Below are 24,150 nucleotides of genomic sequence, written 5' to 3'. Positions count from 1 at the left end.
CAAGGTGCAGCAGCTTGCCAAGATGAATGCTACATGGGATACAGCTCGCTGCATGGTCAAACGTCATCCATGCATTATTGTTCTCATCAGAGCTGGAAGAGTGACTGATTTTCACCAAAAGAGGATAGAAAGACATGTAGAAAAAGAATTGGAAGAATTGAATGAATAATGGCATTCATCGAACCGAATTATCCAGGGGTATCTCGATCTACATACATAACGTAACATACACACATAATAAACGCTTTCATGCGCTGGCTGGCGCTCCCACAACTCCCACAACTCCTGTCTTCCCTTCCCTTCCTTTCTTTTCCTTTCGTTACAGTAGAACCTAACCTGTGAGGGGAAGTAAAACCCCCTTTCAGTCCCTAAAAGAAAACGAAAAAAAAAACGAAAAAAAACCCAACAACCGCAGCTAGCAACTCCGAGTCACCCTCCAAGCCGCCAACCCCCTCCGCCCCACGACCCGCCGAATCGTCGGCCAGAACCCATCCTCGGCCCAATCGAGGTCGTCCAAGTTGAAATGCTGCCGGTGCCGCCAGACCTCCCGAAACCGCAGCCCCTCGAGCCCCTTGTTGGGCAGGTACGGGTCCAGCCACGTCGCCGACAGCGGCGCCACCAGGTACGTCCCGTTGCGCTCCTTGAGGTACTCGTTGTTGCGCCGGTCCGCGGGCGTGTCGCACGTCGCGAGCTTGCCAAGCTCTTCTAACAAACTCCCGCCCTCGATGTTCATCACGTCGCGCGTCTTGAGCACCTCGTTCTTGCCGTTCAGCAGCCAGATCGGCGGCATGTACGTCTTCCACCAAATGGCGTGCGTCGCGTCCGGCTGCGTGCTCAGGAACACCTGCCCCGGCACGATGCCGCCCTGGTGGTACGTCCCCATCAGCAGGCCCAGCACCACATTAAACGCGATCCAGGCCGCCACCCAGGCCTTCATCAGCGTCGGGTTTCTGGGCAGCTGCACCGACGACAGGATCAACGGGATCACGGGCTGCAAAAAGCGCGCCTCCTGGTGCTGGAAGATGGACAAGACGAAAACGCCCGAAATGGCCGAGTACAGCCGCAGCGACAGGTGCGGCTGGAAGAAGAGCAGGGCCGCCGCGGGGCCCACCAGCAGCGGGATGTTGACCAGCAGGTGCTGGTACCACGGGTGCAGGCCGTGCTGCGCCAGGTTGTCCGGCGACATGTTGTAGCGCAGATTGTTCCAGGGCGTGATGACCGGGTGCCACAGCAGGTCCGACCAGCCGATGGAATGGGGCGTGTAGAACGAGGTATCCAGCGAGATGGCGATCACGACGGTGAACAGAGCCGATGCGGCCAGTGTCGCCATGATCATGGGTCTGTAGGTAGTAGATATCATACATTAGCGGTCGCCCCTGTACATAAGTCAAGAAAACCTACCTGTTCCAGAAATGGGGTATCAGTCGAAGCCCCGGGATCAGCAAGAAAGCAGGGAACGTGATCCGGTTGAAGACGCCGAAAACAGCCACTACGCCCAGTATGGCGGGCGACAAGAGCGACGAAGATTGTTGCGACTAGATGAAGGTTAGCCACGTTTTATGCGCAAAGTTCTCGCTCGGTTCTTACAGTAGTGTCCAGAATGCGCTCGATCAGCACCAAGCTCCACGCGACGACGAGCGTCTCGACCGAGTTGGAAAAGGTATGCGTCTGAAAAGTCCAGGTGACGTAGGACGAAGCGACGAGCAAGACCGCGACGCGGCGGTGGCGGGGCGACTGGACGAGCTCGTGGATAGCCCAGTCCTCCAGCACAAAACTGATAACGAACATGAGCAGGCGCAGGGTCCAGAAGACGGCGATGGGCGGGATCTCGCCCTGGCCATGGCCTCCGTTGCTGTTGCCATTGCTAAAACCGGACCAGAGCCACCGCAGCAGCAGCATCGGCAATCCGTAGACGGGCCACAGCGGGAACACGCTGCGGATCGGCCACTCGCTTGTGAACTCCCAGGTCCGCCGCACCGGGTAGCTGAAGATCTGGCCCGCGATCACCTCGGGGCCCTGGAAGTTCTCGTCCGGGTGCAGGTAGCTGGGCGAGAGGGCGAACCAGAGGCGCACCAGCACCAGCAGCAGATAGGCTCTCCTCCACATTTTCTCTCTCTTCTCTTTCTTTCCAGTCTTTCCGTATCTTCTCGCTTTTTTCTTTAGTGTTTCACGTTGCGCGATCGTGTTGTGTTGTTTTCCCAGGGTTGGGTAGTGGGGGCGGGTGCCAGCTGAGGGCAGGACATTCAAAGAGGTAGATTCGGCGCAGAGTGGTCGCGCGTGGGTTGTCCGGCGCTTCTTATTTCTCTGTCTCTCTTACGACCGCGAGGGGAGGGAATTCGTTCGCAGTTCGGAATTCGGGGTGGTGGTCTCTTCAGGAATGTTGCGGAAGCGTTTGGTCGCTATGACACGGGCACGGAATGTCGCATTGTTGGAAAGTTACGTTGGGGTAGATAGCGGACAGCAAAAGGCATACAGCACCTTCAACAAACTGGGTGAGTGTCTAGGTGGTCTTAGATGTAGAGGCAGGTACGGAGTAGGAGGTGATGGTATAATAATCAGACTGGGCAAGTATGCGTGTATGCTATTAATAATATTAATTAAAGGTAGTATTAACAGTAGAATTGCGACAAATGGGGTCAGTATGTAGGCAAGGAGGGTCCAAGGGCTCAAGGATAAAGAGGGAAACAAAGATCCAAGTAACACAACAAAGCAGGCCAGAAGTGCAATAATAACAAGAAACAAGGGTTGATGACGATGATGATAAGAGCTGTCTTTGCTCAAATGACTGCATGGCTGCATAGCTTGGTTCACGGCGATCTCAGGTTAATAACAACAATGTACATCCTCCATATTCGCCCGCCGTTGATTAGCTACAGTAGCTGGCGGAATGTCTCCAAGGTTACCTAGTGTCCTTGTTTTCTTTGTCCTTTTCCTCTCTATCCGCTCTCTCTCTTCCCCCCTTTCAATATCCTAAAAAGTCACCACATATAGGTTCCTGATAGTAATAGCAGAGCTGATGCGCAGGACTGGACCCGTCACACATCTGTGTAATTAAAAACCTGGCCCGAAGAAGCCGTGATGTGTCCCCTCCCCCTCCCCTTCGAGTCGCAACGAAGCAAACCCAAAATGGTGTGATCAACCGCAATAGAAAAGCAACATTATTAGAGGGGGAAAACATTTGCTTCTAAAAGCTCTGGATGAAGTGCAAATGGCACGCGAATGACACCATCACCATCCCATAACCACATGCCATGCTCTTTTGGCTTGTCCCAGATCAAGTGACTTGTCGAAAACGTGTCCGATGGCCACACGTTGGAATTGGTCGCAAGCAAGAGAGAGCCGATGCTAATCTAGCAACTAAAGCAGTCATTTGGCGTGGAAACCAACAGCCGGATGCGTTCCCGCGCGCCAGGCACCCTCGAGCTACTTGCATGGTAGATTCCTGGGCCCCCCAGTGGATTCTAGTGTCGGGACAAACAAGGCTTGGCAGTGGTTTTGCCCTCCTTTCGCATCGTCCCGATCGGGAAAACAGTTTCCCACCACCTCCAAATCACGTTACTGCATGTCGAGGGCGAGTTCCCACCATTCTAAATTGAATAAGTTTTTAAGCTAAATTAACGGATTTGTTTAAAAACGGAAAATAAACCTTACTATACCCGCTCTCCCTCTCCCCCCTCCTTTTTTAATTATATAACTTTTTAATGTTATAATTTCTTTTTTAAAAAATTAAATTAAGTATATACTTAGTTTAAATATTTTAAAAAAGATATTATTATAACTTCACTTAATTATATTATTTAAACTTATTTTTAACACGGTTTTATTATACTTTAAAATATATATAAAATTTAATATAGATTAACTTTATTTAATTAACACTTATATTTTATTTATAATAATATACTCACTTATGAAAAATATAATAATAATTATTTAAAAAATAATATAAAATAAAATAATAATAATAGTATTAAACGATTAATATAAATAAGATACTTAACTTTAAATAATTAAAACTATATAATTAAAGATAAATAAATTATTTAAGTTACGTGAAAATAAAATAAGGATAATATATTTAAAAAAGTTTTAAAGATGTTAATAAAAAAAAGATTAAATATATAATTATAAAATATTTCTTATATATTTTATATAAACGCTCTTTATTTTAATAACTAACTTAAATATTAATTTAATTTATTAATAAAATAAATAACTTTAATAACTTTATTATATAAATACTTTTATTTAATTACTTTTATTATTACGTTATAACTTAAAATATTATTATTTACTATACTAATAAAGCATTTTTTTAATTATACGTTTATATATTTTTTTAAATTATTAGTATAAACTTAAATGCGTTTTATTAAGTTTTTTTAAAACTTAAATAATATTTATCTTATTTTAATTACTTTTATTTTTATAAATCATTACTTTACCGTAATTACTCTTTTTATTACCTTTAATATCTTTTAATAAAACCTCGTTATAAAGGTTAATAATAACGATAATAATAACGGCCTTATTTAATAAACGTTAACTAAACAAATTAAGAATTTCGAATAAAAGACTCTTAATTATTAATATTATTATATTAAATTTAAAAAAAGCGTAAGGAAGTTTTAATAAAAAAAGTATTAAAATAAATATTTTATAATATTAATAAATTATATAAAAAAGTAGGCTTTTATTATATTATTATTAATATCACTTGAACCCTTGTTATATTTAAAAAAAATCAATACGTTAATACTTTTAAACGAAACGAGTAAAGAGTTTTAAAAAAGATATTTTAAAATATTACTTAATAAGTTATTTACGCCGCCTTAAAAAAAATTTTTTTTAAAAAAAAAGGCGTTTATTTAATTTAAATCCTATTTAAATGAGCTTTTAAAAAACGACTAATAAATTAAACTATGGCGAGTAAAAGTATAACGAATTTTCGAGAGTTATAACGGCTTCGAGGACGCTTTTAAATTATTTTTTTAAAACCTCGATAAAAAATAATAAGCCGAGAAAGAATTTCGAACTCTTAAATAAAAAAGATTAACCGTTTTTTATACCGTCGAATTTTAACGTATTATAACTTAATTACATTATATTAAAGTTATAGGAATTATAAGATATTATTAAAAATTAAAAAAAGAAATTAAAAACAAATTTAACCGGCTTAATACTCTTAATGATCTCTTTTTATATATATAATTTATTATTAAAATTAATACGCGTTTATATAAACGCCGTTATAAAAGGTAAAGCGGTTCGTATTAATAAAGTAGTCGAGTTTAAGTTAATATAAAACGCTTACGTTAATATATTAATACGTAGTCGAAAAATATTACTACGTATAACTATTATAACGAGCTTATAAATTTTAACGTTATTAAGTATAATAAGTATAATAAAAAGAAAAATATTATTTATTATAATTATTAAAAATAAAGGTATTACTTTTAAAAATATTAATCTTTAAAAAAGCTTTTAATAAATCCTTAAAAAACGATATGTTAATACTATTTAATTAAAAGCACTACTATAATAATTATTAAAGAAAAATAGCGTTATAATTAATTATAATAATTTATTTTAAGTAGTTTAATTTAATAATAAGTATACCGCGTATTTAATAAATAAATAAAGAATTAAATAATTATTTAAAACTTTTAAAACTAAAGGAAATTATAGTTAAAACGTTTTAATAATATATAATAAACTTTATAAAACTATTTAAAATTAAAATTAAATTTAACGAATATTATTTAAGTTTAAAAAAAAAACTTAATAAAACTTATTTAAATTTCTATTAATAACATAAAAAATGTTTAAATATATAATAAAAAAGACGATTTATTAATATAATAAGTAATAATGTTTTACATTATAATATAATAATAAAATAATTTATGTAATAAAAGTATTAAAACTATTTATTTTATTAATAAATTAACTTAATATTTAATATAATTATTAAAATAAAAATAATTTATAAAAATATATATAAAACGTGTATTATTATATATCTCGTCTCTTTTTTATTAATTCGAGGATCTCGCGGATCTTACGAAATCTCGTCGAGATCTCGAGATTCGTCACGTAACTTCCCTTTATTTTAGCTAGTACTTATGTATTACCTCTTTTTATATTATCTAGTTTATTTTATTACGAGGGTGTTATTTTAAGGCGTTTATATTAAGCATTAACTATTATTATAATATAAACCTTAGTAAATAATTAATAATATAATAAGTTTTAATATTATAAATAAAGTTATTATTATAAGTAAAGCTGTACGCGTTAATCGACGAGGTCGAGTCGCGTTTAAAAATCTATAAACGCTTCGAGTTATTATAGTTTTATTTCGAGGGTAAATATTAATTATATTATTAAGTTAAATTATAATAGTAACGTATTAACTTAACGAAATAATAATAAAAAGTTATACTTTATTATATTTATTATTAAAAAATGAAATAAATTAAAGCTTTATTATTAAATTTATAATAAAAAATTAAAATATTATTTTAATAAAATAATAAAAGTTTATACTAATTATAAAAACCTTATAATATTTTTAATTTTATTCTTTATAATAAAATTAAAAATGTAAAAAATAATTCCCATAATTCTTATTTTTAAAAGAACGCTATCGATTTAAAGGTGGTGGGAACCCCCCCCTAAAGGTGGGTACCATAAGCCCGTCCCAATCCAACCAGCCTGCTCATCCCTGCCCCGGAAGCCCCAGCATTGCTCCAGTAAATTAAAGCAAAGAACTGCGCTAGAGATCCGTTCTAGCCTTCTAGAATCTAGAGCCCTCACCAGCTTCCGTGCTCCTTGCTCAGCTCTCAAAGCTCCAACCCCAACCCCTGACACGAAGCAGGTTGCCAATGCAAATAATTCATTCCCTTTTCCCGCAGATCATCACTCCATTCTACTAAGATGGCGCAATAGCAAACCGCAAAATAATCTGCCGTTCGTAGTCCTCCAATATTGCATCAGGTAATCATCCCATGTCGACTTCATGCCCAGCTTCGGGTTATGTATACACACAATCTAGGCTTTTAAGCAACTACTTGACTTGTATACAGTGGTTTCTAATATAGGGGCTTCACGCCATCTATCTAGTTAATTGCGCACTCTGCAGTGTTAGAAGATTAAGTACTTTAGCTAAGACTACAAGGTAGGCAGGTATATACAAATACATGTACAGACTGAGAGAAACATCATCTTGTCCCGAGCCAGTACAACAGCCCACCCATCCCAACATTGACCAACAAATGCTGCCCCAGACTCCACGCCATGCTGTACAGGTACTTGGGCGAAAACACAGTCCAGATGAACAGGTGCGTCCGCAGCGCCGTGCACGCCGCCATGACGAACACCAAGCTGGTCGTGACAAACACGGTCCACAACGCGATGTGCCGATGGTAGTAGCCCTCACCCCCGCCCGCACCACCACCACCACCGCCGCCCGCAAGCCTCCGCTCCAGGAGCAGCACATTCGTCGCCGACGCCCACCAGATCGGCCCCGCAAAGTTGCCGATAAACGTCAGCACCCCGACGGCCGCCACGCTGTACCCGCTGATGCCGTTGTACGCGTTGGACAGGTCGACCGACGAGATGGCGTTGGTGCCGCCCAGGGCGAAGAACGACGCCAGCTGCAGCACGAGCGACGTCGTGCTGATCTCGGCCGTCGCCAGACCCGGGGACAGCCGCGCCAGGAAGCCCTGCAGGACCTGAAAGAGCAGGAACAGCGGGAGGTTCGTCACGCGGGATTGGGTCAGGGCCAGGACCGTGTACAGGTGATGCAGCGTTTTCATGTCTGTGGGAGAAAGAAGAAGAAGAAGAAGAAGAAGAAGTTAGCGATAAATGAAGCACGCACATAGCCCGTAGGCTTCTGTTATAGATAGGCACTCACAAGTTAATCGGGACCTGCTGTAGGGCTGAGTGAGAAAGGAGTACACGGGATACACCGTGCCGATGGCTATACAAACAAACACGGCCTGGGCCCGGCCGATGAGCGACGCCTCGCCCAGATATCCCAGCACCGTCTCCATGAAGCCCACAATCAGCTCCGGGGAGTCTTCGCTGCAGAATGCCACCTTGAAAGACAAGGCAAAGCTGATCAGCACCGTGACGAACGGGACCGAAATAACTCTCGGCAACCCCCCGAGGCTGCGATGTAGCTTGTAGGCAGTTGTCAGATACGTAAGGAATGATAAGAACAAGAGTAACTGTGGGTTGCTGGTCATGAAGAGCTTGACAATGTCAGGCTCGCCGGCAAACTTTTGACCAGTCTGGTTCCAGCCTCGGATCAGGCGCATAGCTACCAACGCCGCAATGGCAATGACGGCCGGTGTGCGCTTCGTTCTGCTGGCCCTGTTTCGTTGTCAGTTAGGTTAACGGTCTTTCTTTCCTTTCCCTTATCTGCTACGTAACCCTTACCTTGAGAGTGTGACATAGAACAGCCAAGCCGAAGCGGACCAGTACCAGAAGTGGTGTTCCTCTTCGACATAGCTGCTGGCAAACATCATGATGCCGTACAATATGGTGATGGCGGCGAAGGGGACCAAATTCCACCGGATATCGCCGACCATGATCAGAGATGCCATTGCTAGAGCAAGAGCGACAACGGCACTTATGCCTCCTTGAACCAGTTTCGACATGTCATAGTTGCTGGCCATGCTGCTCATGAGCTCCTGTGCCCTTTGCAACCACTTTCCATGTGTTAGCGGGTATAGCCCGACAGCTACTGATTGGCTGGAGCTTGACGAACCGTGGATATCCGTTCCTTCGGATCATCACTCGATTGAGTGTTGACCAACTGATTGATCATCTGCAATTCGCATTCGAGCTCTTCTGCCACTGTGGGTAGGTCTCGGCATGCGGAGCTCGCGTATTCAGTCGTCAGTGATACACCTGATGCTGCAGCAATAATGTCGAATATTTGCTTGGCGTTGCTGAGTAGCAAATGCATTTGGTCACGTCCTATATCCCACGTCAGAGACTATGTACCCGAGAAAGATGACTGGTGAGGTGGGTTCTTACGATTAGACCAGAACGGCAAGAAATCCAGTATGAAAGCCCCTAGATTGTTCTTGGGGACCGGGAAGCCAAGCAGTGCGCCCAGCGTTGGCGCCAGGTCCGACTGGTCGACCTTGGTGTAATACTGGAACTCTTCGTCGAAGGGTGCCGGCACGGTGGCTGGTTTGGCAATGCTCTTGAGCTTTGGCGACATGAAGACCAGAGCCGGGGACGTCTCTCCCGCCGACGAGGCGCCATGGTTGCCGGCGTCGTTCATCCCGTGATCCCCGCAGAGCACCAGGAGCGTCGACTGGAGATGTGCCTGCGTCTCCAGGGCTTCGTATATTTCCTGGACAATGCCGTCCATCTCGCGCTGTTTCGGTACCATGTTCACACTGCGCGGCCCGGATTTGTGGCCAATGTGGTCCAAGCCAAGGTAGTGCAGCACCATGGTGTTCCAGTCATCCTGGCGGAGCTCCGACGTAATGTGCCTCGTCACATTATTGTCTACTTCAGTGAAGTCCTGATTCCTGGTCAGCCTGTTGTTGTTGTTTCCATCCAGCTCATGTTTTGCCACAAGGTAATCATCCTACCGAAACGAAGAAACTCGAAGTCCCGTCGGCCCGATCGAAGGTGTCAGGGAAGAGCTTCAGCCAAGTGTCGTCGCCGTAGAGAAGCAGCTTCCCGGTCCTCTTGGCCTTCATCTGCGCGAGCCACGAGTCTTGGGTCGAGAGGGTGGAGCTGGTGTCGGCCTCGTCGAGGTTGAGGATGACGTCGAGGAAGGAGGGGATGGAGCCGGTGGTGATGGCCTTCAGCCGGGGCATGGTCACGGTCGGGGAGGTCGCATGGGCGGTGAAGGGCATGGCGGCGCCATCTTTGATCAAGCTGGAGTAGAAAGAAGGTTAGAAGGCGGATTGGCCAGGTACAAGACATGGCATGGCGCATGGCGCGTAGCTCACCTTTGGGTAAACTGAAAGCCCGTTCCATCCGTGTAGACAAAGTCGCTGTACATCTATCTGTCAGCGCGGGAAGGGTGGCGCGTACGGAGCCAAGGTTTCTGCCTACCTCCTCAGCGCGTCGACGACCATAAAGACCAGGCGGTCAAACGGTGGCGCCGGCTGCGGTCCATCGTCGAGAGCTTCGTACTGGGCGAGACCGGGCAGGAGCGGCTTGTAGGGGAAGAAACCCTTGGCGAAGATGTATATGGCGACTGGGATGAGCAGGTTCGCCACGACTAGAAGGGCAGTCGACAGATAGCAGCCATACTGGCTGCGGCGCATCTTCTCTTCGGCAGCGGAATCGGTCGTGGTCAGATTCTATGACTATCAACGCTCCATGGCATACAAAGTGGGCGGTGTTTCGGGCTGGCGCAATGGGCGTGGAGAGAGGGAAGGAGGTGGCGCGGTTCTGTACTGTACAGAACCCACAATCAAGGTTGGATCTTGGATCTTGGCTGCAATTCGGGAATCGGTAAAGGAGCGGTGATAATGACGATCAAAAAGTTCCGGGCCGGAGGTTTCGTCATTCGGATATGGCCCGCAAGGTAACCTAGTAGGAGAAAGGGGTTTCCTCAGGATGAGGTGCAGCTTGGGCTCCGTACTTAGTGGGGTTGAGCTGGAATTTCAGCCCTGTAGGTCTCTGCCGTAGCTGGCCTGTCCGGCTGTAGTGTTACCTCAGTGCCGTGCATCCATGCAACCTCTAACCCCAACCTGTCAGGTGTTTGCTACCTCACTATCCGGATCTTCAAACTTCCAACCTTGCTGGAGCATTCCATCAACCTCGTGATCGTTCTATCATCATACGTAGCCTGACTCATTAATCAACAACATATCTTCAACACCTCTTGTGCATCTGAACTCGCAATTACTTGAAGTCGCTTCTTCAATTGTATCTTGCCTCGGACAATTCGTTCAATCCTCTTGAACATTTGGATTCCCAATAACTCGTGACCACATAACAGCCCACCTTAGATTTTTGAGCTTGATACTGTTTGCACGCTGGCCGTCAACCACCAGCAGTATGCCCCCGAATGATCCGGAATCCACCAACCCATTCGTACGCTTCAAGCACCGCGTAGACGACCAGATCTCCCAAACCGTCCGCAGTATCTGGTCCGTTCCGTCGTCCTCCGACAACAAGATCCGAGATGAAGGAGTAGCCCGCACCCTGCGCGATGCGTGGCCGACGACGAACACCTCGAGCGATGACAGCAGCAGTACAGCATTAACCAAAGACGAAAACATCAACAGCCACGGAAACTCAGACAATGGCAGTCCCACCTCTCGGGAATTTGCGGCCCTCGAATCGGCAATCTCCCACACCCTCCGCGACGAGACGGTGCAGTCGTGGGTCCGCTACTCGGCCTACTCCCCACTCCAGCTCCGGTACACCCTGCCCCAACCCGTCCCAAAGGACGTCGTCAACGCATCCTCCCCCTCCTCCTCCCCGGCGGCAGTGCCCGCGGCCGCTTCACCTTCCGCGACGCCTTCGAGGACCTACTAGCCGTGAGCTCCGGCCAACCGCTCGCCGACCGCGCCGCCCTCGCCGCGCGCCCCCCACCCAACAACGCGGACCAGATGGACCTCTGGCCCGCGCTGCCGCCGCCCCTGGGTTCACTGTTCGGCCGCAGCGGCAGCACCACGCGGTCAGCCTGGCACGACGCGCACGACGACTGGCAGGCCGCCGTGGCGCGCCGCGGCCTCTGGGACGCCTACTTCAGCCCGCCCGCGGCCTTCCGGCCCGGCGCGCGGCGCATCGCGTCCGTCGCGACGAGCGACCTGTTCCGGCGCGAGCTCTCGGCGGACCAGGCCAGGACTACATCCGCAACTTCATCGGGGACGCGGCCGCGTGCGAGGAGGAGCGGATGTGGAGGCGGGCCCAGCGGTTCTTGGGGGTAGGGGGATGGGGTGGAGGGTCATCGTCATCACCCACCTTGGGAGAGCTAATGGCCCTTGGCGGCCCGGCTGGCTTCCCGTTCGGCAAGTTGCTGGGCGACGACGACACCCAGAATACTCCTTTGGCCGGGCTTCTTGCGTGGGGCGCCAGGGTTCTGGAGTCGGCAGAACGGGACGCCCGCCGCCCGCGGGAGGCTGACACGTCGGAGGACTTGTACCGCAACGTCGAGTCGGATTATGCGCGTAACAGCCACCCGAGAAGCGGAGGCTCGATTCCGGAGTCTTCTAGAGATTGGCCGGAGCCTATTAGAGACTGGACCCTAGTGGCGCCACCTATATCCCGTGACGTCACACCGTTGCAGAGAGGAGGAGAGACCGGCAAAAACGACAACTCCAACAACAAGTCCGAAAACGCGGAGTGGACCGAGGAGTTCCCCGAGCCGGACGGCGGCAAGACCGTCAAGTCCGTGGCGCGCAAGGTCGGGCCCTGGATGACCCACGAGACCGTCAAGACGACGCGCTACGACGCCGACGGCAACGTGGTCCAGCGCATGACGCAGAGTCAGCACTTGGCTAGCAAGGAGTTCAAATGGTCGTCAGGGTCGGGGTCAGAGGATGAGGAGAAACAAAATAAGGGGGAGGACAAGTCTTCGTCTGGTAAGGGGTGGTTCTGGACTAAGTGAAATGGTATTATGGAAAGCTTGCAATGGAAGATACCCCCCACTCATGCAACTTGCAATGTTATGATGATTATGGTTATTTCACTCCCTTCACGTCATTCACTCGCGTATAAGTATATACAACCACCAGATAGGAAACACATAAGTTATCATGAGCGAAATCTCGGGAATCTGACCTTGCTGTGCTGGCCTATCGTGCGCCATGAGTGGTTACTACGTAGTGCCGTCAAAAGGAGAAATGATTCTTGCGCCCGTGAGGTGTGTCTTGTCCAATCAAGTAAACACTGGGGGGCTCTCCATGCCGATATCTTTGGCAATCAGCTCTATGCAGAACTATATCTCAAGTCAATGGACTAAAACTCATGAAGCAAGTGTGATTATACATGGTCCAACCAGTTTATTCGAAAGTTGTGAACGAACACCCATCTGACTGGTTCCCTGATCTTTTTTGACGCCCCCTATCCTCAAGAGACTAGCTATGTGATAGTACGGCAGCAAAGATTAGATATGTAGGTGTCTCTGGTACAACATGCAAAGAGAGAAAACATCAATTTTCCATGTAATAGTTGCAGACTCTACTCTTCATCAGCGGCTACTACGCGCCGTCGCCTTCTTCTTGCGCATATTTCTTTTCCTAGCAATGATCTTCTGATCCAGCGCTTGCCGCGTGTCACCACCACCACCCTTGCCCTTCTTTCCTTCACCGTCCGCAGCAGCTACCCTAGCAGCAAAAGCGGCATTCGAGCCAGGCTTCTTGCTGTCCCGGGCAGGCTTCTTGCCATCCCAAGCAGGCCGCTTGCCGTCCCAGCCGGGCCGCTTGCCGCCAGGCTTGCCCGCGTTCCGGAAAGCGTTCCGCCTCTCGGCAAAGGGGGCGTTCTTGGGCATCTCCTCCTGCTGCGGCGGGTTGCGCGGGCCCTGCGTCGACCGCAGGAGGATGTCCTTGCGCCGGGCCACGACCTGGGCGTTCTCGATGGCGAACTCGGCGATCAGGCGCTGGCTCTTGCTCGTCTCGTTGTTGAGGGCGTGGCCGTTGAGCCAGCGCAGGCCCATGAGCGCCCAGCGGTGCGACGAGTACTCGACGAAACCATAGCCGCGGCTCTTGCCCGCGCCGTCCTTGACGTCCACCTTGGACCCCTGCGCGTTCTCGTACACGATCTTGGCCTGGCTGACGATGCCCTTCTTCTTCTCCTTGCGGCGGCGCTCGGCCTCCTTGTCTTCCGCACCGCCGCGGTTGAGCTCCTCCTTCGAGAGGGGTTCGCGGAGGCCGGCCTTGACGTCCTTAGAGAAGCCCACCACGGCCTCGCGGGCGAGGGCTTTGAGCTCCTTGGGAGTCATGTTGCGGGGGATGTTGCGTAGAGCAAGACGCGTGAGACTGAGATGCAAGCTAGGGTTGCCTTGAATCTGCTTCTTCCTCATGGCAGCACTTTCGTCGCGCATCTGGATCTCGGAAGCGGATAGCATCGAGTGCAAGGGTGAACCGGCAGGTATGGAACCCTCGGCGAGCAGATACAGGCGTCGCTTGTCTCTGTCCTTGGTATCACGCGCAGCAATGCCCGTCTCGGTCAAACGGGCGGCCTCCGTCTTGTCTACAGCCTGAGTCACCTGCAAGACTCGGCCGTCCATGGTATACATGCCCGCCAGATCCGCCATCTCGTTTTGCAGAATTGAGCGCTTGCCAGGGTTGTCGGGCAGCTGTTGACGAGGAGCACCCCTCACGCAAGCGGTGGAGTCATCCTGGCTATAGAAACATACGAAACCAGTACCGGCCGGTCGATCAGTAGCACGATTCATGACACAGCGCGCATACCTGACGGGGCCGAACTGTTCGAAATGTGTTTTCAGCGCCTCGTCATCAACAGAGAATGGCAGGTTCCGTATGAAGATGGTCGAGTCGTTATTTGTGGTTAGCCTCTTGGCTGGTTTCTCCTCCTCTTCCTCGTCTTCGTCGACACCGAAGTCAGCGTCGTCTTCCTCATCTTCACCTTCATCTTCTTCGTCCTCATCGTCCTCATCTTCCATGTTCTCCATTTGATTCTTCATGAAGTTTCGGAGGTCTTCATCCTCTTCCTCCTCTTCGGACTCATCTTTGTCTTCCGGGTTGTCATCCTCGTCCGCCTCTGCCTTCTTGGTGCTGGGCGACTCTTTTTTGGCAGTGGTGGTCTCCTCGGCGGCGTCGCCGTTTTGCTGCTTTGTCCACTCATTCTTGTCGGCAGCCCAGTCGACAGCGATGGGGCGACCATCAACCACCTTTCCATTCTCTCCCTCCATGGCCAACTCGGCATGTTTGTGGCGGCGGAAAGTGACGAAACCGAAACCAGCAAGCTTGCCCTTGGACTGAGGAACGTCGGCGTACTTGACCTTTCCATGGCGCTGGAAAAGGGCGGCCAACTGCTCGGGCGTCTTGATGCTCCAAGGCAGGTTTCGGACAATCAGCTTGGCGTTCTGGGGTTTTCGTGCCTCGGTCAGTTCAGCGACTCTTTGCTGTTTGCGGGATGCAGTCTCGGTGGCGACCCCGGACGGCTCGGCGGTAGCTTTGGGATTTCTCTGGCGGGCTTCAGCGACATCCAGAGTGATCTTCCTTCCATCGAGGGCCTGGTTGTTCAGCTTTTTCTTGGCTTCGAGCGCATCCTCGGCGTCGGTGAAAGTAACCTGCAAGCGGGATACATTATCAGTCTGTGCTCAAGTATGTGTGTCAGTTTGTATTTCAAGACTTACGAATCCATAGCCCCTAGAACCCTTGGTGGCGCGATCCTTGACGACAGTAGCATGCTTGACGGGGAAGTAGTTGGAGAAGAACTCGGTGAGGCTTTCGTCGGTTGCCGACGTGGGAAGCGAGCGAACAAACAAAGTTCGGTTCTCTTCGACTCGGGGGCGCTTCATGGCTCTCTCGGTTGCCTCCGCTGTGGTTGCTGCCTCTCCTGCACCCTCCTCAGCAGTAGCTTGTTCCTTCTGAACAGAGGCTGGTTTGGCGACAGAGTCGGTGGCTTGGTCTCGAGACCGCTTGAGCTTCCCGGAACCGGCCATCTCTGCCAGCTACCTGAGAACGAGAAGGTGTTGGTATGGAGACGGATTTGGAAAATGGCCTCGTCCTGTACAGATTGAAAGTTCTTGACGTCGGTCATGCAATGCCCAAGTCTGTCTGGACCTGCAACTGCCCTCAATTGCGACGGACCCTGCTACAAGAAAATTAATTGCTTATCAGCTAATCGATAGGCGCGAGTGTGGGGTCTGTCCGACCAGCAGAGGAAATGCCAAGACTTTTGAATCTCCAAATCGACAGGGACCTTCTTTTCCCAAAAAGAGCGTTGCCCAGTAACCCCCACTTTGCCAGCACACCACTCTTCCCTCTTTGTGTACATTCGCCTTTGGTTTGGTGGGATAATAAATAAAAGACCATTCAACGCGGCACGCGTGTTTTGATCAAATTGACGATTAAGGTGGCCAAGTGCCTGCATATTTACATTTGTGCTTACATATACACATTTCCACTGAAGTTCAGGATACCAGATACATGCAGACTGATACCATCCTTCTCCATCCAGTATTCTTTCATACTACTGCATGTCAACCTGCCAATTGCATCCCGCTCGAGCCCGGCCCCTCCCTCGGAAGGTCTAGCGCCTAAAACAGAAAGTAAAGTGTAGTGTTCTAGTATCAACAAAATCATAAACATCACCAAAAGTATCACCTCCAACGTATTTCGACATCTCTACACACAATGCCCCCCAGGGCTTCGACAAGGTCGGGGCGAGGCTCCAATGCCGTCTCCAACAAATCATCCTCGGCCACTCTGAACACACGCGCATCTCGCGCATCCGCCCCCGCCTTCGACATCCCCGAAGAGGCCCCCGACAGCGCCCTGCGCACCCAGATATGCGCCGTCTTCAAGGACGCCCAACGGACCACCGCCACCCACCGGAAGCTCGTCGTCAATCTGCGCAAGATCCACGAGTCCTGCTGCTATGAGCCGCCGGCACGCCCCGCCAAGGGGTCCAAGGCCCAGGCCGCCGCCGCCGACAGCCTCGACTTCGAGGAGACCGACTTCAACGCCGAGTTCACCCGCTGTGTCGTGCGCGTCATGCCCGTCAAGAAGAGCGAGAGCGTCGGCGAGAAGACCATCCGCTTCGTCGGCCTCTTCCTGCGCCACGCCAACGATAAGGACAACGAGCTGCTGGGCGAGGAGGACGTCGATGCTAGTACCATGCCCGAGACCCCCACCACGCGCCTGACCACGCTCGTCATGGAGACGGTCCTCCCCCTGCTCACCGCCAAGGACAAGTTCGTCCGCTACCGCTCGACCCAGCTCATCTCCCACATCATCAACTCGCTCGACGCCATCGACGATGACCTCTTCCAATCTTTGCGAGCACGGTCTCCTCAAGCGAATCCGGGACAAGGAGGCCATGGTTCGCGCGCAGGCCGTGCTGGGTCTGGGACGACTGGCAGGCAACCAGGTCGAGGCCATGGCCAACTCCGACGACAGTGACGACAACGCTGAGACGGGCCTGTTGGAGAAGCTCCTCGAGGTCCTGCAGAACGACCCTAGCGCCGACGTCCGACGCTCCCTCTTGGTCAACTTGCCCATTCTTCCCAACACGCTACCCTACCTATTGGAGAGGGCTCGCGACCAAGATCCTCAGACTCGCCGAGCCGTCTATTCCAGGTTACTACCAGCCCTGGGCGACTTCCGCCACTTGTCCCTATCTATGAGAGAAAAGCTACTGCGCTGGGGTCTGAGAGACCGAGACGAGACGGTGCGCAAAGCTGCAGGCCGCCTTTTCCGCGAACGCTGGATCGAGGACTGCGCCGGGGTCAGCCCCCCAGCCGAAGGCGAGAAGGCCGCCGAGCCTGCCGAGCCAAGTTTCGACGGCCTTCTCGAGCTCCTGGAGCGCATTGATGTGGTCAACTCGGGGGTGGAGAACGGGATTGCGCTCCAAGCCATGAAGGGTTTCTGGGAGGGCAGGCCGGATTACCGAAACGCCGTGAACTTTGACGACAACTTCTGGCAGACGCTGAGTGCCGAGGCCGTCTTCATGGCGCGCAGTTTCAACGACTTCTGTCGCGCCGACGGCAACCGCAAGTACGAGTCCCTGGTGGAGGAGAAGTTGCCCGAAGTCACCAAGGTGGCTTTCTACCTGGAGCGGTACCTCAACGTCTTGATCGAAGCCATCCGGAGAGTCAATAGCCAAGAGGAGGTGGATGATGACGAGGACGAAGAGGACACGGTGGAACAGGAGTTCATTGTCGAGCAACTGCTGCACATCATCCTGACCCTGGATTACTCAGACGAGGTCGGCCGCCGGAAGATGTTCGCCCTGCTGAGACAGAGCTTGTCCATTCCCGAACTGCCCGATGAGGTGACCAAGCTTGCCATTGACGTCCTTCGTGACATCTGTGCGCCAGATGCGGCGGGCGAGAAGGAGTTCTGCAGTGTCGTCCTCGAGGCCGTGGCTGACGTCCACGATACGATCGTCGATGAGCCTGCCACCGATAACGACGACAATGACAGCTTCCATTCGGCCCGATCCGAGGTTGACGACGACGGCACGCCTCCCACCGACGGGCGGGGCAAGAAGGAGCCGGAGCTGAGCGAGGAGGAAGCCCGGGCCAAGGCCATCAAGGAGATCATGATCAACATGAAGTGCCTGCACATCGTCCAGTGCATGCTCTCGAATGTCGAGGGCACACTTCAGGAGAACGACCATCTGGTCTCGATGCTGAACAACCTGGTGGTCCCTGCCGTCCGCAGTCACGAGGCGCCTGTCCGCGAGCGAGGTCTTGTCTGCCTCGGTCTGTGTTCCTTATTGGATCGACCCCTGGCCGAGGAGAACTTGTCGCTCTTCATACACTTCTTCAGCAAAGGCCATTCGGCCCTTCAGATTACCGCTTTGCAGATTCTGACAGACATCCTGAATGTGCACGGATCGCAACTTCTGTCAGCAAACCCCACCCTTCTCAAGGTGTACATCAAGGCGCTGCGCTCCGGCTCCAGAAACCCGGAAGTCCAAGGCGCGGCCACCGTCGCCGTCTCGAAGCTGCTGCTCGGACGCGTGGTGACGGACCAGGAGAGCTCGGCCGAGCTGCTCCGGACGCTGGTGATTGCCTACTTCGACCCGTCGAGCGCCGGCAACCAGGGCGTGCGCCAGGCGCTCAACTACTTCCTGCCCGTCTTCTGCTACTCGCGGGCCGAGAACCAGCAGCTGCTGCGGTCGGTCGCGCTCGACGCGCTGCACTCGCTGTACCTCGTGCGCGAGGGGCTGGACGACGAGGACGCCGACATCGACGACCAGATGGCCTCGCTCAACGCCATCGGCGCGTGCCTGGTGGACTGGACGGACCCGCGCAAGTGCTACCAGCCGGGCTACGCCATGGATGCGGAGAAGAAGAACGTCAACGGCGATGTTCACCTCGACTTTGCCAGCGACATTCTCGAGAAGCTTAACAGCAATTCCAGCAGTAAGTTCTTTTTTTCTTGTTTCAATCTCATCCCCAACGACTGCTTGACGATGACACCATGATGCGGATAAATACTAATATGATATGCCAAAATAATAGAAGAGGAGAAGAAGACAATTGCACCGCTGCTTGGGAAACTGTACATTTCGCCCTCTTCCTCCGAGACCAAGGTCCGCGAGCTCTACGAGGAAGTGTCGTCGGCGGTCGAGGACAGCCTGCTCAACGACGCGACGGGCCGGAACGCGCTCTACAAGATCCACGTGAGCCTGGGCAAGATCGTGAACCAGCTCAACGAGCAGCAGGAGAAGAGCAAGTTCGGACGGAGCTCGATGAGCCGGAGCGTGGCGAGCGCCTCGGTGGCGGGGTCCTCGGTGGCCGGGGACGAGAAGTCGATGATGGGCGACGAAAAGTCCGTCATCGAGGAAGAGGACGAGGGCGAGGAGGAGGACGAGAAGGACAGCACCGTGTTGGCGCCCCGGAAAAGGAGCGCAGCAAGAAGAAGATCAAGAAGGAAGAGGTCTCGGACGATGACGGCAATGGCGTGGAAGCAGAAGAAGAAGAAGATGATGATGATGAAGGAGACGCGAGCGATGCTACGGTGCGGCAGAAGCAGCAGCAGCAGCAGCAGCAGGACGACAATGAGTCGCTGGTGGAGGAGCTGCTCTCGGATGAGGATGATGACTGAGCTGGCTGATCTGGTTCAACAACTAACTGTGATGATGTCGTTACGATCATGTATGTCTGCGTACTTTTGTAATGAAGAACGAATGGGAGAGGAAGGGTTTTGTCTGGGGCGGTTCAGCGTCGTCACATTTGATACCTCCTTTGAATTGAATTTTTTTTCTGTCTTTGCTATCTGCATGCGGGCATTTGTTGTTGCCCAGGACCTGTCGGTTGGTTCCCCTCGCTCCTCGGTACTTGGTGTTGTTTCATGAGACCAGAAGCCTTCAGGGAATCTCGATCCTTGTCTACGACTCTGGGCTACCGCATACAGGTTTTTCGGGATGGCGAGCCTCCATGCTTCGAGGCAGGAAGGTGAAGAGAGAGAAAAGAACTGACGCTAGGTTATAGATGCTCGTTGGTTGATGATACCCAACTTCAGTGATTCCTCATTCACCAGTTCGCTGGTATTCGAATTATTCTGGCCTACCTCCTTCGTAACTGATAGACTTGTTCATCGCCAACAGGAAAAGGGGAGGCGAGGGGAACCCAGCACATCCAAGAAAAGCCAAACGAATCAGCTCTGTATGTATTTCGGGAGCCAGGTTTTGAATACAAGGTCAATTTTTATAAGTAAAATAGACGACGACAAGTATGTCAGCGTCCATGACTGACTCTTCTTTTTTATCATCCTGCCGCATTCGTGACTTATTTACCCCGAGCTGATACTTGCTCGGGGTAACCATTGCTGGGCGCGTGTGGGGTTCGGTGTGAGCTAACCAAACAGCTGCAGGCCATCATGCCATATAGCCAAAAGAGGAAGAGAGAAAAAAGAGTCATCATTTCTGGGCTGTAAGGATGATGTGACTCACGACAAGGAATCTCCTCTAACGACGTTACCAGACTAGCAAACATATGCAACTCTCTTGAACGGGGAACTATTTGGTTGATACATAACCACCTTCCACCAACCTCATGCCCGCACATATTATACCCTAAAGCACTCCCAGCCTTGTAGAGGAACCCTTATATTAATCCCAATTCACTTACACCCAGTCAATATCATGGCCGAGCAACAATCTCTCCCCAGACGCAGATTATCCATCTCCGACGCCCCGAGGATCGCCGCCTACTCGCTGCAGGACCCCTCGCATCCCGAAATCGAGATCGCGCAGGTCGAGCACCGCATCGACCTGGTCAACCGCTGGGGCGATGCCATCGCCCCCGGCAGCCGCGTCCTCGAGATCGGCTGCGGCCAGGGGAACGCGACGGCCGTGCTGGCTGAGGCGGTCGGGGAGGGCGGGTCCGTGTAAGTACTTGCTTTACCTACTTAGTCCGAACATCCATTATCCCAAGGCCGGGTCCCGAGAAAGATACCCTTGAAATATCTCTTGTCATGCCTCTTAGCCCAAGTCTCCAGACTCTTCATTGCTTCGTAGCATTAACAGATCACCGTTACTTTCTAGCGACGCCGTAGACCCAGCACCCCCAGACTACGGCGCCCCCTTCACCCTAGCCCAAGCCCAAGCCCACCTGTCCGCCAGCCCCGTCGGCAGCCGCATCACCTGGCACCGCGCCACGCCGGCAGCCTTTCTTCTGGACGCCCAGAACAAGACTTGGGACGTCGCGGTGCTCTCGCACTGCATCTGGTACTTCGCGTCCCCCCAGACGCTGGCCGACATCATGTCCGCACTCCGGGGCCGCGTCGCGCGCGTCTGCGTCGCCGAGTACGCCCTGCAGGCGACGGAGCGGGCCGCGCAGCCGCACGTGCTCGCGACGCTTACCAGGGGGGTGCTCGAGAGCCACAAGGCCGACAGCAGCGAGAACATCCAGTCGCCGCTAGGGCCCGGGGCGATCGTGGAGGTGGCGAGGGCGGCCGGGTGGGCTACCCAGGAGGAGACTACTACTGCTGGTACTATCGTGGTCCCCCGGGTCGGGTTGCTCGACGGTCATTGGGAAGTCGGCACCGTCGTCGGAGAGGAGTTCGTGGAGGAGATTGAGGAGCATATTACCGATGATCGGGTGAAGCTCGTGCTGAGATCGGCCAGGGATGCCACCATCGCGGCGGTCCGGGGACTTGAAGGGGAGGCGGTGAGGACGATGGATGTCTGGGCGTCGACTTTTGTTTGATGGACATCCTGGCCCTTAAGGCGGCCAGCTAGGGTATATGGGGTGGGTGACGTGATTCCAAGGGGAAAGGGATAGCAATCCCGGGTTTTGATACAACCCAAGAACTTCGCGACTAAGCAAGTATTCAAGGATCAGTAAAAGTATAATCAATGTATGAGGTTAAAATCACCAAGCCTACCTACATAATGCAACTGGCTAAAGAAGCAAACACACCCCCTAAGGCCGTCCCCCTTTCCGGATTGAGGACTGGCGGATGGGCGTGCCTTGCCATCACTCAGATGTTTCCCGGCGCTGACACCCTAGTCGGCTCATTCCTATATCTAGTGGGGTTATGATTTCTCTGTGGGCGATACAGGCTGTGGAATGATGAGCCGCTTGTTATGACAAGAGTAAAATCAAGAAACGTCTGAATACATATGATTATTGCATGGGACACAATCTAGATAGCATGTACAACCTGTAATCGAATAAGGCGGTATCTTGGCAGTCCTGGTCCGGAAAGACAGCTCGAGAGAGAGAGCATATACCACTTGGGGTTTCTCTCGCCCTTAATATATCGCACCCAGTCGGGGAGGAGAGCGCAATTAGCCCGCCCATGTGGCGTAGATTCCCTCGACATTTGGGACCTGGATAAGGAGTAGTAAGTAGTATAGGGGCCTGTGGTCAGCCCGGATCGTTGCGTGGGATTCCGCATAGAAGCACCGAATCGTGTGTTCGGATGACCTCCATGATGGTAAACAGTTCTCCCTTGTGAGTCCTATGCCTTATATGGGTCTATTTCAAATAGGAAAGAGGTAGATAAGATGGTATATGATATCAAATCCGTATCTGCGCAGAATGAACGACAAATTCACGGTTGGTCTCCAAGCGAGGAGAATCAAGCTGCTAAGAACCTAAATAACGTAAACTAGCTTGGTCGTATGCCCGGACATGATAAGAACAACCCATCCGTAGTACAAGCCGAGAGAGATAGAGCATTCGTTATCGACCCTTGGGGGCCCGGCCACGACCTCGTTTCGTCTGGATGAAATTTAGGTCGACCATCTCGTCGTGAGCCTGTTTCTCCCATTCTTCCTCCTCCGGCGTTGTCTCGCCCTCGTACGGATGAAACATGTGTTGCAAATCCTCCAGCTGCCTGTATTCCATGATTTCCACGGCCTGTTCTGGTTGCCGGTTGGCGTCGTGACATTGGCAACCCTCCCGCCTTCCACCCTCCCCTTCCCCCTATTGCTCTCGGTCCTGACTTCATCCCCATGGCGTGGGCCGCGGGAAATTATATGGCCCCTGTCAGCAATACTCAATTCCCAGCTCGCCCGTGGCAGCAGGGAGAGGGGAGCTCTGCGTACATGGCACAGCGACACCTCGTACGTTTAGAAATGCGACCCTATCGACACACACGGACGAGAAGGGGATAGAATGGGGGTATATCAAGAAAGGGGTGGAGGTCAACCCATGGGAGACGGTTCATATGTGTATCATAGATAACGTATTAGGAGAGGCCTATAGTACGTATAAGGATTCGTGCCGATACCACGAACGCCGGGAGGCCCAATAATAGAGCAATGACACAAGGATGGTTTCAGAATATCCGGCAAGAATCGTGCCAACTGATCTGATGTATCGCCCATATCCGCGACAACGGCAAGGCTAGAGGGCGCGAGAGCTAAGAGTAACGTACAGACAAAGCGGCTGCGAGGCTACTGAGAAGGGCACTACACAATACTGCCCTGTAATATCGACAATGAAGTCAGCGTAGGAGACCACGCGAAACAGCAAACTCCAATTAAGTACCAATTCGAATGGCGCTCCATTTCACTTAGTTTTTTTCTGTCTATCTGTCCACGCTTGTCTGCTCGTAAGTCCGCTCACGCCTGTTCTGCAACTGTCTCTCGTGACGATGAGCGCATCCGATCCCAGAGCGTGGCTGGATCGCGGTTTTAGGTAGGGAGATAAAACACTAAAAATATCCCATCATCAGGGGGTTACTGGACTGACTATCCCGTTAATGACAAAAACGCTACTTTTGGAATAATACTTTCCGTAGATGATCGACAGGTTGGTTTATTCAATTAGGTATTATATCCAGTGGGATAAACATTATTCCAATGGCCACGAAACAATGAGATGTTTTGAAAAATGAAAGTCCAACGACATCAACAGCTTCCCATCAAATGTAAGCATTCAGATAGGGTCGGTATGTCTATGCCAACCCGTCCTCACTCGGATCTTTCTCCCACCTATGGGGTTATTCTCTAATAGAAAAGACCTAGGTCTTGCTACGGCTTTACTGTCCCAACGACGCC

The 24,150-nt window shown here is 50.7% G+C and overlaps 6 protein-coding genes across 6 annotated transcripts; 3 read left to right on the top strand and 3 right to left on the bottom strand.

The window, feature by feature from the left end:
- Positions 1 to 415: 415 nt before the first annotated feature.
- Positions 416 to 2,106, bottom strand: PG994_004016 (GPI mannosyltransferase 4; the record flags this gene model as incomplete). The annotated part of the gene is made up of 3 exons (XM_066855425.1): positions 416 to 1,340; positions 1,402 to 1,535; positions 1,588 to 2,106. 3 exons carry the CDS (start codon positions 2,104 to 2,106, stop codon positions 416 to 418), a joined length of 1,578 nt encoding a protein of 525 aa, XP_066719703.1.
- A 5,120-nt stretch (positions 2,107 to 7,226) lies between these two features.
- PG994_004015 (gpi ethanolamine phosphate transferase 2) lies at positions 7,227 to 10,307 on the bottom strand (the record flags this gene model as incomplete). Its single annotated transcript, XM_066855424.1, has 8 exons — positions 7,227 to 7,825; positions 7,922 to 8,382; positions 8,449 to 8,720; positions 8,780 to 8,991; positions 9,052 to 9,550; positions 9,621 to 9,912; positions 9,987 to 10,031; positions 10,093 to 10,307. The coding sequence occupies 8 exons, from the start codon at positions 10,305 to 10,307 to the stop codon at positions 7,227 to 7,229; spliced, it is 2,595 nt and encodes an 864-aa protein (XP_066719702.1).
- Positions 10,308 to 11,046: 739 nt separating this feature from the next.
- On the top strand, positions 11,047 to 12,604 carry PG994_004014 (uncharacterized protein; the record flags this gene model as incomplete). Its single annotated transcript, XM_066855423.1, has 2 exons — positions 11,047 to 11,372; positions 11,440 to 12,604. 2 exons carry the CDS (start codon positions 11,047 to 11,049, stop codon positions 12,602 to 12,604), a joined length of 1,491 nt encoding a protein of 496 aa, XP_066719701.1.
- Positions 12,605 to 13,186: 582 nt separating this feature from the next.
- Positions 13,187 to 15,625, bottom strand: PG994_004013 (uncharacterized protein; the record flags this gene model as incomplete). The annotated part of the gene is made up of 2 exons (XM_066855422.1): positions 13,187 to 15,250; positions 15,317 to 15,625. 2 exons carry the CDS (start codon positions 15,623 to 15,625, stop codon positions 13,187 to 13,189), a joined length of 2,373 nt encoding a protein of 790 aa, XP_066719700.1.
- Positions 15,626 to 16,319: 694 nt separating this feature from the next.
- On the top strand, positions 16,320 to 19,742 carry PG994_004012 (Nuclear condensin complex subunit; the record flags this gene model as incomplete). The annotated part of the gene is made up of 4 exons (XM_066855421.1): positions 16,320 to 16,883; positions 16,969 to 19,057; positions 19,157 to 19,521; positions 19,575 to 19,742. 4 exons carry the CDS (start codon positions 16,320 to 16,322, stop codon positions 19,740 to 19,742), a joined length of 3,186 nt encoding a protein of 1,061 aa, XP_066719699.1.
- Positions 19,743 to 20,781: 1,039 nt separating this feature from the next.
- Positions 20,782 to 21,847, top strand: PG994_004011 (uncharacterized protein; the record flags this gene model as incomplete). Its single annotated transcript, XM_066855420.1, has 2 exons — positions 20,782 to 21,026; positions 21,184 to 21,847. 2 exons carry the CDS (start codon positions 20,782 to 20,784, stop codon positions 21,845 to 21,847), a joined length of 909 nt encoding a protein of 302 aa, XP_066719698.1.
- Between the last annotated feature and the right edge of the window lie 2,303 nt (positions 21,848 to 24,150).

The sequence above is a fragment of the Apiospora phragmitis genome, assembly GCF_038363925.1.
Source record: "Apiospora phragmitis strain CBS 135458 chromosome Unknown utg000004l:1.0-3135199.0:1.0-3139288.0, whole genome shotgun sequence".
Lineage (NCBI taxonomy): Eukaryota > Fungi > Ascomycota > Sordariomycetes > Amphisphaeriales > Apiosporaceae > Apiospora > Apiospora phragmitis.
Note: the sequence above shows the minus strand (reverse complement) of the source record. Positions and strands in the feature narration are given on the sequence as shown.